At 31.0% G+C, this 12,641-nt stretch overlaps 2 protein-coding genes across 4 annotated transcripts; one reads left to right on the top strand and one right to left on the bottom strand.

Annotated features, from left to right (window-relative positions):
• The first annotated feature begins 2,546 nt into the window (after nt 1–2,546).
• Nucleotides 2,547–7,214, top strand: LOC106666558 (zinc transporter ZIP1). Its single transcript, XM_014393837.2, has 5 exons — nt 2,547–3,191; nt 3,865–3,953; nt 4,015–4,125; nt 6,308–6,517; nt 6,578–7,214. The coding sequence occupies exons 1-5, from the start codon at nt 2,882–2,884 to the stop codon at nt 6,740–6,742; spliced, it is 885 nt and encodes a 294-aa protein (XP_014249323.1). The 5' UTR covers nt 2,547–2,881; the 3' UTR covers nt 6,743–7,214.
• A 1,400-nt stretch (nt 7,215–8,614) lies between these two features.
• Nucleotides 8,615–11,173, bottom strand: LOC106666566 (transcription elongation factor 1 homolog). Of its 3 annotated transcripts, XM_014393849.2 has the most exons (4): nt 11,077–11,169; nt 10,859–10,961; nt 9,028–9,154; nt 8,615–8,963 (listed from the first exon to the last, which is right to left on the bottom strand). In XM_014393849.2, the coding sequence occupies exons 3-4, from the start codon at nt 9,141–9,143 to the stop codon at nt 8,831–8,833; spliced, it is 249 nt and encodes an 82-aa protein (XP_014249335.1). In that variant the 5' UTR covers nt 9,144–9,154; nt 10,859–10,961; nt 11,077–11,169; the 3' UTR covers nt 8,615–8,830. The 3 variants fall into 3 exon arrangements, with proteins under 3 accessions (XP_014249335.1, XP_014249336.1, XP_024085502.1); XM_014393850.2 differs by lacking the exon at nt 10,859–10,961 and having other exon boundaries at nt 11,077–11,173; XM_024229734.1 differs by having other exon boundaries at nt 10,859–11,157.
• Between the last annotated feature and the right edge of the window lie 1,468 nt (nt 11,174–12,641).

Here is a 12,641-nt window from a genome sequence, read left to right as displayed (position 1 = left end):
TCTAAAAATATGGAATTTTTCTATTCTATATCGGCAAGGAATAAAATAGGCATCTTGTTTTGATGTATGCTTAAAGAGTGGCTAAGAAAAAAATGGCTTTAAAGAAAGAAAAATATATTCAGTATTTGTATAAATTAAGATATACAAAGAAAACTGAAAAAAAGATACAAATATTCCCTTATGTATGTTGTCAGCGCTTAAAAGAAAATACAGTATACATATTCCTAAAGGAATGAAATGGACAACTTACTTTGTTATACATCATAGACTGGCCAGGAAGAACAATGATATTAAAAGAAAATAAATACATATTATAACATTAGACTAAGATATAAGAAAGCAAAATACACAGATACAAATACTTCCATATGGATCTCATCAGCAAATAAAAGAAAATACAGTGCACATATAATATTTTATATTTTCTTTCTCTTCTATACTGTTCTATATTGTATCACATATCCCCAGTTATACATAATCACTGCAACAAATGGAATTTTTCTATTCTATACTTCAAGGAATGAAAAAGACATCTTGCTTTGATGTCTAGAATGGCCTTGAAAAGCAATGACATTAAAGAAAAGAAATACATATTATAATAGATTAAGATATACAAAAAAGTTAAATACACAGGTACAAACAAATATTTAATGGTAAAGGATAATTTCCATTAAAAAATATATTATTTGTTTGCCCTATGTACCAAGTTTTATGTTTTATATTATATGAAATTGAATGGTTATTGCAGAGAATGACAGAAAATCCATAATAAATGATGTACAAGGAATGAAATAATCATTTTATCTGTCCCTCTGCTGCTGAAAATGCAATAAACAAAACGATCAAAAGGAAATGGCAGTACCAGTGGGATGGATCAGCAGGCCAGTTTCAACGTATCAAAAACTTGGTGAGGTTCAGGTTATCAAAACCCCTCTGAGGTTCAGATGGAGAGGGATCATATTCACCCAAATAATAAGAGGCAAGGATGACACAGACTTAAGAAGAAATTTCACAATTTTTTTAGTTTGTGAATGTCTATTATCAAGCGGTAATGGCTCTATAGTTAGGCTTTTGCAATGTTTATAAATTCTTTTTATTTAAGTGCATTTTGAGGTTATCACCAACCGCCTTCTCAGTAAGATTTAGTTGAGTCTCAACGGACTAAAAGATAATTGTAGTATTAGTAATGCATGTGCAGTATTTAGAGGAATTAATAACTAGTTTTAGTTAGTTCTTTCTGTTTTGTACTATTACACTTTTTTTTAACTAGATGAAAAATGCGTAGGTATGGACAGACAGACAGACACACACACATGCGTGCACACGCGCACACACACACATTATAATATATTATAATTCTTATTCAATATATTCTTCAAAAATATTTCAGCCATTTGCTTGAATATTTTTATTGCAATAATAATCAATACAAGAGTGTAGAGTGCATCAAAGACACCTTGGGTATTTGCACTAACTTGTTACCCTCATTTCAGCTGTTGAAAAATCATTTCGGTTTAAATACCATAGTCTAAGAAGTACGTCAGGCTGTTGCTAGATAGACACAAGATGCTTTTTATGGCTCCCTGATGTCAAGATATATAAGCAAAAGAATTAGCTGATCAGGTTGCTAGCAAAGCAGCTCTGGAAGGTGTTAACACACAAACAGTTCCAGAGTCGGATGTCATTTTATATATCAGAATGTGAAGAACAATGGGCAAAAAAATCCATTAATAAATTGAGAGAGATCAAAGTCAAAAAGGGTACTGAACAGACTGCAAATAGGGCACTGCTGACTGGCACATGGACACTTAAATGAGAAACTGCCTAGTCCCTCATGTGAAACTGATTTTAACTGACTTGTTCACTATAAAGCACTGAAGACACAATGCTCTTTGTTGAGACAATGCAGGGAATATAGAGGAACATTTTAATTTTTTGCAATCAGCAGCTTTATTAAATAAGACATGAATGGTTTCAATTTGGGGGCAGCGCTCTGTGGGTTAAAGGAAACCTAGACACTGGGCGTGTGAATGATGCCCAGAGCATTCGCATGTCTCACTCTTGAATAGCACACTCATTAGCACAAGAGAAGCTGCTGCTCTGTCTGGGTGGCTCTGCTAGGGGCGGCATTGCTGCTGTCTATGTCTTGAAGAAGGATTTTGGAAAGGAAAAATTTTATTGTTTCAAAATGATTGATGGCCTTTAATATAATTTGTAATTAATACATCTGATCTCATTATACATTTCAAAAAATAAAATAAAACCACTTTGTACAGTAGATGATCCCTAGTTCTTCAAAATTATAATAGAGAGCTCACAATCAGTTGCTGTGCTCAAATATGGTTTTCATATGAGGTGGCATTCTCTCCATAAGTCTTTATAAAATGTATTATTATTGATGACATTACATTAGAGCTCTGTAGCTGAAAATTACAAAATAAATGGAAAATATAACTTTTTAAAATAAAGATTTCGATAATCGTTATTTATCGATGGTTTATTCGATAATATCACACGATTGCAATATATTTTAATTTAAGATAAGATTAGATCTTAATAATCATGAATTTTGTGTGATAAAGATAATTATTCCGAAATCGTGAGATGCGGTCTGGTGGTTGTGTGATAAGTTGATAACACATACTGTCTGTACAATATATAACAAAGGTCGAATGTCTCATTGTTTATTGGGGCGTTCCTTGCAGGCTTTTCTTCGCCTTAGTTATTTTATGTTTAGTCAGCTACCAGACCCTCTTTTATGAGACATACCAGAGCTATGTTAATTTAATATTGCTGTAGTTTTGTATATATTTATACGTTACATTTCTTGCTTTCTTCTGTATAACTGTTTTATCATTGGACCGTTTTGTTTTGAACAAAAATGTGGTCTGTGTTTGATTTGAAACTACTGGCTATATTGTTAGTCACTGGAGGCAGTATACTGTTCGGTGTTCTCCCATCCCTTCTAGGTCTAGGCACAAGGTACAGGGATTCTGTGTTGCTCTCTGCCTTGCTTTGCTTCGGAGGCGGTGTCCTCCTTTCAACGTCGATTGTACACATTTTGCCCGATACTCGTAAGAATCTCAATGGATGGGCTGAAATAGTATTCTGCTCTGGATTCATGCTCATATACCTGTCGGATGTCATATTAAATTTTATACGAAACTGGAGAGCTGAACGATCCTCACTGGGTAAGCATTATTTTATTTTTGTGAACTAATTAATTAATTTATAAATGGAAACATCTTAAAATAAATATTTTAACAATGTGTGTTATTTAGCAACTGGTTGTTCAATAATTTGTTGATGTAGTGAGGAGCAGTCAGGAATAAAGTATTTTAGAAAAACACCTTTTTCATTTTTTTTCTGACGTTTCTACCTTTATTCATTTCCAATCAGCATTTGTTTTGTAATTCACCCAGGCCCTGAAGATGATCTGAATAAAGGCCAAAACGTTGGCAAAATAATGAAAAAGGTGTTTTTCCAAAATACTTTATTCCTGACCGTTATTCACTTCTTCAACAAATTATTTTAACAATATGCAATTTGTACACAACTATATATCTACATGCTATGTGTATATCTATGAATCTATCCGATTTCTTCAGTGCCATGTATTATGTAACATGATTTCACGGTCAATTCAACATAATTTTGCCCTCCCAATGGTTTTCTAAACATCCTCTAAAACAATTTATAATAAAAAGTTCATAAGAGTTTGTTAACTCCCACCTTGATCTAAATATTTCAAAAAGAATATTTGCTTTTTTGTTATGTAATCCAATCATTTGATTAGAATAGTGTCTGTTATTCAAACACAATAATTCACGATTGTATGTTTAACCGTTATCTGTCTTTTGAAAGAGAGCCTTCCTTACCAAACTATAAGACAAAGCTATGGTTCGATTAGTCATGATGGAGGACAGGATGATGACCTGCATGGGGATGAAATGGTGAAAAGTATTTATTTTTAGTATTACAAAATCGTATAAATAACATAACGTAATATTTCAGGAAGAGATGCCGCCAGAATTGAAATGTTCTAATTTCAGTCTTATTTTTGCATTTTCTCTGCATTCGCTGTTGGAGGGTCTAGTCATAGGCGTGGAACCGACTGTACGAGGGGTAGGAAATTATAATATATATACAAGCTACTTACCTCTGACTCTCATCCATACACAGATAAGACCTGTTTCAATTAGTACATATATTTTCAAATTTCAAGTGTTCACTTGACCCTGTCAATATTTAATTTGTTCTAATAAGAGATAAATACTCTAAACTTTCCAGGTCTCTGGTTTTGCAAAATGTAAGGTTTCTTTTCACCTGTTTTTCACGCATGGTTGTCACCCGATGAGCACAGCAGAGCGTATTTAGGTCTCTTGTTCCAATTCGTAGGGGAAACAGGGTTATTCTAGTATATAGTAATAATTGTTCTGTATACCTAGTTTGTGTTGGGAGTGAATGCATTTGTTAGCTTGAATTTGTGATGTGAGAAGGTCGATAGCGGAATATCAAGTACCCCATCGACTCTTAATTAGGTTATTTCTATAATATATACAAAGGATGATGGAGGAGTGTTGAGTATTACATCTCCTTAATCGAATGAATGGTATGTAAATAGGAGTGAATTTATATAAGAATGAACTTGAGTACAAATAGTTTTGGAATTGCATGCATTGGGTGCTGAATTGACCTAGCTGATGACATCACCCCCCCCTTGAGCCCAACCTTGGAGGCTGAAAAGATAAGGTGAGGTCGGTCTGCCTCTGGACCAGGGTGGGTGATTCGCAGGTCTGCTGGCAAGTTACCATAAATAGCAAAATCTGGAATTGCCGGTGGAGTATAAGAAGCGAACAGGCTCAACTTGGCACTTGTTTGTATGTTGGTATGTACATGTGCAAATTTGAGCCTGTATAAATCTAAATCCAAATCACCTGCCCTTTTAACTGATGTTTGGTATACTTTTCAAAAGTTCCTTGGTAACTAATACAACTTCTTGATGGTCTATACACTCTTTTGGCTGTAGTTTAACTTTTCTTTGCAACGATTATTTGGAGAACGTGGGGTGCGGTCTGATGTGATTTAGGTTTTAGAAAAACGTTTCTTTATCATGCCAACATTTCGATCTTTATTGAGATCATTTTCAGGGGTCGGGATTTATAAACTTTGTTTAAGTTTTACAAATACATGTAGGATGTGAAAAAAAAATTATGAATTTATACAATGCTAGAAAGATTTTTAGATTGGAAACAAAAAATGAATCTACAATGCTAGAAAATTTTAGATTAAAAAAAATTTATACAATGCTAGAAATTTTTTTTTTAGATTAAAAAAATGAATTTATACAATGCTAGAAAATTTTAGATTCAATCAAAGTAAATGGCATGATAAAGAAAATGGTTTTTCTAAAACCTACATCACACCAGACCGCACCTCACGATCTCCAAATCATTGGCTAACAGTCTCTAAACACCACACATTTCTTTGCAACCTTATAAAATAATTTTTCAATTTGTTAATATTATGAAAGGTATTGGTTGAGATAAAAAAGTTAGTGTCACGAGTGGGATTCGAACCCACGACCTTCAGCTAACTACGCCGCTGCTCTACCACTTGAGCTATCGTGTCCTCGGACACCAACTTGCCATCGCAACCTCACCTCTCGAATTTTCCCTCCTTTTTGCCATTTTTCAAATGCCGTGTACTCTATTTGATTCCCGGCGACAAATGAAATGGCCACGGAGAGCTTTCGTGAAGGTATACTTCATTTTAATTATTAAATTCATTACAGTTTGTCGTCTGACCAATTAACATTTCTCAATTACCTTTCATAAATATTAATTAATTGAAAAATGTTAATTGGTCAATTGGACCACGAACTGTAATGGACTTATCAAATAATGTTAAAAAATCTGCCAAGCTCCCATAACATGCAGTAATAATAATAATAATAATTCGTTTAAAAATTTTCCCAATATTGTACAAGCTGTTTGACTTCCTTACATGAATTAATGCTTAGTGGGTGGGGCTAAAATATAACAACACAATGGAGATTATGACACCATCTAAAAAAATATTGTATACTGCAGTATACAGACACAAAATATAGACATCTTTCAGAAGAAGCTGGTTGTATCTGATCAATAGAACAATGAAAACTGTTAAAATAGTTTTCAATGTTATTCAATATATTATGCACTATATATATACTTATATTCTATCACAAAACGTGTATATATTTGGTTGATTAAAAGTAAATATTTGTGGTTCTTTTGCAACTATTAATTAAAACTGTAATTTTCAGGTCCTATTACTTTTACTAGCTGTATGTTGCCATAAATTACTTGTTGCATTTTGCCTCGGTTCTGAATTAATCGCCGATGGCCGACCAACATACAAAATCGTGCCTCCGCTGTCTGTATTTGCTGTCGGTTCAGCTGCTGGAATCGCTCTGGGATTTGTTTTTCAGCCTGACAAAATGCCAAGCCTCAATTTATTAGTGCCTATTCTCCAAGTAAAAGATTACATACAACAAAAAGGCCAGTTGTTATCATTAATTTATTTATTTTTATAGGATTTAGCTGGAGGAACACTTCTCTATGTCGTGATGTGTGAAATTTTGCCAAGGGAACGGCGGAAAAACCAGCCAAGCTTTATTAACCTAGTACAATATTTTGCTGTCTTAATCGGATTCAGTTTTATGGCAGCAATGAGTACATTGACTGAAATGGATGGTTAGTTTAAACTATTATTAATAAAAGATTGTGATATAGATAGATATTACAGTATATTTTGATCTCTGACTGACATTATGTTATTACTTTTTAAGTAACACGTTTTACTTAAATTTAAAAAAAATGTTATCACAACACTTGGAGATTGCTGACCCCAATACGTTTATCTTTTTTATACATACCAAATCAAATTTTAAATTGGTTTTGATAAGTTTATTTTTATTTTGTTATCAAAATACTCTATGTGATGCAAAGTGTATTATTTACTAAGTTGACTTTAGAATTAGTTATGTTATTTTTTGTAGGTAGCATTTATGTCACATAAAAACATCAACCAATTTTTTTTTGTAATCTTTTTAATTTAAATTGATTGAAGATGAACAAAAATTTATGTATTACAATATAACCTAATAATACTGAGTAATAGATATATATTATTTTTTCACTTTAGTAATAAAATATATATTTGACTCTTAATGGTGTTGTTTTGTGAATAACCTTCAGTCTTGTTAATTCAAGTTCTGAGATCGGACAATGCCAATATTAATAACATTATTGAAAATTTAATCCTATTTCAAGTAATGTAAGTTATTGTATAAAGTAATGTTTTAAATGTGATGACAGGCTGATGATTATGGTGTACTCATTACACAGGAATTGGCTTTTAAGTCAATTATATGCAACAGGTTTGAGCATGTCAGCACACTTAACATAGAAATTCAGGTTTTCTTGGTATTACAGCTTATAAACTTTTATAAGATGGTTTAAATGAGATTGAATGATAATCAAAAGGGTGAAGCATTTACTTTTTTTAACATGTCAGAAAGTGAGTGCCTCACACATTTAACTTTTCCCCATTTAATTTCAAAGGGTCCTCATTTTCGTTTTCGCCTAGCCTAAGTTCAACTATAACAATGCAAAAGATTGTTTTGTCTTCCAGTCACTTAGCCCACACAATATACTAATAAATTATGAAAACAAGTAAAAAATATGTAAATTTACAAATAAATATTTATTTAGAAATCGTGAGATGCGGTCTGGTGGGATGTAGGTTTCAGAAAAACATTTTCTTTATCGTGCCAATGTCACACTGGCACTCTCGACACGACACGCAAGAATGGCACAATTACACAGAAGACAAAATAAAATATATTTTGCATTGTATAAATTCACTTTTCCACATCCAAAATGTAATTGTAATATGTAAACAATGTTTGTAAATCCCAGGCCCTGAAGATGATCTCATTAAGATCGAAATGTTGGCACGATAAAGAAAATGTTCTGAAACCTACATCACACCAGACTGCATCTCACGATTTCTAAATAACTGTCACCATGTAAACATGGTAATCTTTAATGTTTACATGGTCACTGATCACCACACATTTTTACAAATGAACACAAACTGCCATGTGAAATATAATAGCTTGGATTTAAAAAAAAATTGAATTATTAGGATTATTAAATGAAAAACTACCTACAATATCATGGATGCAGTCTTGTTCAACAGCCCTACTTAATATACTGCACTTCCATTCAAATAAAACAACTTTTAAAGACAATCTCAAAAATTCTTACAATTGTTTTTTAAGTTTCGATTCACTTTATTTACATAGGAAATGTGAAGCTGGAAGGTGTAATAAAAGAGAGAGAGTCAATCTGTTTCCAAATAAACTAAATAATCATGTGTACATCTGGAAAGAGAAAAGTCTTTATTTATATTTGCTTATTATTTTAACATTGTTAATGGGCCTGTTCTCGTTAGTTCAAAAATGCTTTAAAACCATTTTTCATTACATCTTCAACAGTTATATAACAAAATTAAAATTGATGATATTGATCACTGCACTCTTTTTGTTAAATAAAAATAAAACTAAAAAAATCAATAAATTTATTTCACATAAAGGTACAATATAGATATTAACACACACTAAAAAATGTAATAAATTCGAAAAAAAAAATTACAGCTCTTTTTATACAATTGTCTAAATAAGCACAAGGTATATTAACAGTTTTTACAAAATAAACCTACTGTAAAACACCAAATGTTTTTCCCGATGTGCACTGTAAGTAGATAAAACCTTTTTAAAGGTTTAATTCGCAGTCTCACAAGCGTCTATCCAGTCATTGTAAACATCAATCGGCTCTGATAAAAAATTTATCGTAGTTTGAAAATCTTCCAAGCATACACGACATGTTATCCTTGCTGAATTTCTCCCTTTGTCCCTGTTAGTGAAGAAATATATAATTAAACAAAGTTTTCCCCTTAATTATTCATAATAAAAATTACATTTTAACTTCACACGACTTTTCATGGTTGCAAAAAGGACAATTGAATTGGATATCTAAAGGTTCAATTGCTTTCCTTTTAGGCGGAGGTTTTCTTTTACTCTTTCTACGTCCCATGCTGTTTTATTCTGAAAGAATAATTCAACAATAAATAGTATATATTAACATAATAATTACACCAATAACAGTTCCTGTAGCTTGCAATAAATATTGCAACAACAGATTGCTACCTCAATGAAGGAGTTTTTCATGTACAAAAAAACACCTACCTATCAGTATAACACATAACTAAAAGATTTTTTTTTTAATGTTTAATTCATAATTTTTGACTCCTTGGGTTAAATAAAACATTACATTTGGCCTAAATAACTTCTCCTAAATAATTTTTACCCTGAATTTTAGAATTTTTTGTTTGTTCTTAGTCGTACCAGAATGACCAACAAGCCTTCTGTTTATATGGGTGTCATTTCAAAAAGACAAATATCTCCTTGTGACAAAAGAAGGTAAATCATTGCCATAATGAATAATCAAACTATTATAAAATAAAATATTACTTATACTTATTAATAAAATATTACTAGTGTTCAATGTAAGCTATGAAACCATTCATTCTGGCTTACATAATCTTTGGAGGACATTGAGCAAATGGGTTCCTTATAAACTGAACAACATTAACTGGCAGTGCGCTTACTTACTGTTTCATCACTGAACGCAGTGTAAATTTTACAAGATGCCTCAGCTACCCTAGTACCGAAGTGAAATTCATACAATAAGCCCAGAAGAATACGTTCTGATAAATTACAGTAAACTGTTCAAGACTTTTTTTTTCTTTACAGTGATATATTATCTCTTGTTACTATGTGATGTAAACACCTAATCCTCCTATGTAATTAGAAATGTTGATTAACAGTAGAAATTCTTTTTTCTGATTACCTGGTATTATCTCATGAGTGTCTTTAAAATTGTGATCAAGATCATAAGACTTATACCTCACTGGAAGAAAAAAGTAGTTAATTTTTTGAAAACGATGGTTCTAGGCTGAAATCTACAAACACATCTCTCAACGTGAATTAATTAATTTTAATTTCAGCCTGATGATGAGCGTTTAATGCTCTACATCAAATATTAAATATTAATATTATTATTATCAATCATCATTATTATATATATCATATCATTATTATCAAATATTTTTGCTAAAACCGGTTTGCGAGTAGACCATCCATTCCAAAAAAATGAATTAACATAATCTCAATTATTTTGAAAAAACAGTCTTCCAAACTCCAAACCGCATGCTTATGTGCAAATTGAAACCTAACTATTTCAAGAGTTTTTGGTAAGAGAAGTAAGGTTCATAGAAATACTTTAGACTTGATTTTCAAGGCTTATCCGTTTAGATTGCAGTACTGCAAAGCCTGAGACGGACATATCCGTCAGACCTCAGTAAACTCCATAGTCCATCATCAGCCCTGGTTAATGCATTGTTTTCCTAAAGTACTAAAAAGGGTCACAATCGACCTTGTTATATCAATGTTTTGGCCAAAAAAACCTAAAAATGACTAAAAGGATCAACAAAAACCAAAGGAAATCCAAAAAGAAAATATGTAAACAAAACTGAATGGTCGAAATACTACTGTTTTTCTCAGGGATTCAATCTGTAGAACAGCAAACAAACATGACGTACAGTTTATATAAAAAAAAGGTAATTCTTAATTAAATAACTTTAAAAAAAACTATGAACAGTACGACAGTTTCATTGATAAATAGGTTAATATATTAATAAAGAAAGTTATACCTAAATGAAATTAAAATTAACAATAAGTATATCTTACACAGTAATTTTCTAATCCTCTTCACGATTTAAAGATGCCTGTTGTGAGCTTCCCTATTCGATTTCCAAACATAAAAGTATGTATATACATACGCAGTTCAAAACTGAAACGATTGTTCGTATTCGACTTAAAAGCTACGACTTTTTTAATAGTACTAGATATATAAGACGTAAGGAATAAAAATATGCAAATAACGTATGTAATGCTTGCTAACTTACAGTTGACTTTCTAACAATCGTAAACAATACAATAAACAACAGACCGACTCACGACCGTGTAAATCGTACAAACCAGTCAAAGGATGCCAAGCATACATCGATACCTGTACACTCGATATTTCAAGGTATCGATATATCTTAAAAAGCTCTGTTAAAGGGCTTAAAAATAAAAAAATCTACTCTTAAGTAAATAATTGAATCTAATAAACAGTCCAAAATATTTATATAGTTACACATTTTGTTAATACCTATTTACTTATATAAAATATTATAAAGAATTTATTTTGTAATATTTTAGTCTTAGCTTTTTTAAACTCCTAGTTGAAACGAAAAGTATAATTAATTTAAATAAATGGTTTAATATAATTTTTTTTTAAACTTACTTGATATGCATGCAAATATTTTTTTATTTATTATACAGTTCTGAATTGTATCTTGTACACACTAGATTTCTGGTTGAAGGAACATATCCATTCAAAAACTTTTTTTAACTTAAACAATAAAAACCTAATGTTGTCCAATTTTAATAAACGGTGGTTCTTTTAGCTTAGGGACATCCACAAAAAGTTAAACATCAGTAAATTACCCTAGTATGTTTTCTGTTCACATTTAATTATATCCACCTATAATGTTCATATGTAGTGTTTAGTGACTATAAATTAATGATTAGAGATCATGAGATGCGGTCTGGTGTGATGTGGGTTTAGAAAAACATTTTCTTTATCGTGCCAACGTTTCGATCTTTATTGAGATCACATTAAGGGCCTGGGATTTACAAACATTGTTTAAATTTTCCCTATTTTCTTCCCCACTTCTCAAAACCCAACATATACAAACAAAAAAACATTAACATCTCACTAACACTTTCAACACGACACATATCTTATATATCTACACAAAAAAACACACTTTGAGTTAGTACAAATACTTTGATTAAACCAAAAATTTTCATATTGTGTACATCATTGTATAAATTCATTTTCACATCTTACATGTATTTGTATAATTATAACAATGTTCATAAATCCCAGCCCTGAAGATGATGTCAATAAAGATCAAAACGTTGGCACTTTAAAGAAAATGTTTTTCTAAACACACATTATACCAGAATGCATCTCACGATTTCTAAATAATATAATGTTAATATGTAATAAAATCATCTGCAAGGAAAATAAAGAAACTCAAATGTTAATTTTTATTTATTTCTAAATTTAGAATTATAAATACAAAGAATTGTACATAATTGTGAAAAGATAAAATTCAAGATCATTATTTTTACAGTCTTTCATGTTGAACTTCTTGAAAATATACAAGATCATATTAATTTAAACACATTAATTCTTCACAAAGTCTTAAAATAAAACAGACTAAAGCAAATAATATGCCTTGTTCCTTTTGAAAAGAAATAAATTACATAATAATACATAATCACTAACAATAACCAAAGTATGTCTTAAATTGCTAAAAATATTTAATTCTTGTAGATATGGAGTAGATATATTAAAAAAGACAATCAACTGCCGATTGAACAAATACAAAACAATTGAACAAATTACATATCATCA

Source organism: Cimex lectularius, unplaced genomic scaffold, assembly GCF_000648675.2.
Source record: "Cimex lectularius strain Harlan isolate CLEC.00 unplaced genomic scaffold, Clec_2.1 scaffold415, whole genome shotgun sequence".
Lineage (NCBI taxonomy): Eukaryota > Metazoa > Arthropoda > Insecta > Hemiptera > Cimicidae > Cimex > Cimex lectularius.
This window is presented reverse-complemented; position numbering and strand designations above follow the sequence as displayed.

Coding starts and splice junctions, on each gene's coding strand:
- LOC106666558 (XM_014393837.2), top strand. CDS start 2,882: ATGTGGTCTGTGTTTGATTTGAAACTACTGGCTATATTGTTAGTCACT. Junction 3,192..3,864: donor AGCTGAACGATCCTCACTGG/GTAAGCATTATT, acceptor GTCTTTTGAAAG/AGAGCCTTCCTTACCAAACT. Junction 3,954..4,014: donor ACCTGCATGGGGATGAAATG/GTGAAAAGTATT, acceptor GTAATATTTCAG/GAAGAGATGCCGCCAGAATT.
- LOC106666566 (XM_014393850.2), bottom strand. CDS start 9,143: ATGGGACGTAGAAAGAGTAAAAGAAAACCTCCGCCTAAAAGGAAAGCA. Junction 8,964..9,027: donor AAGTCGTGTGAAGTTAAAAT/GTAATTTTTATT, acceptor CTTCACTAACAG/GGACAAAGGGAGAAATTCAG.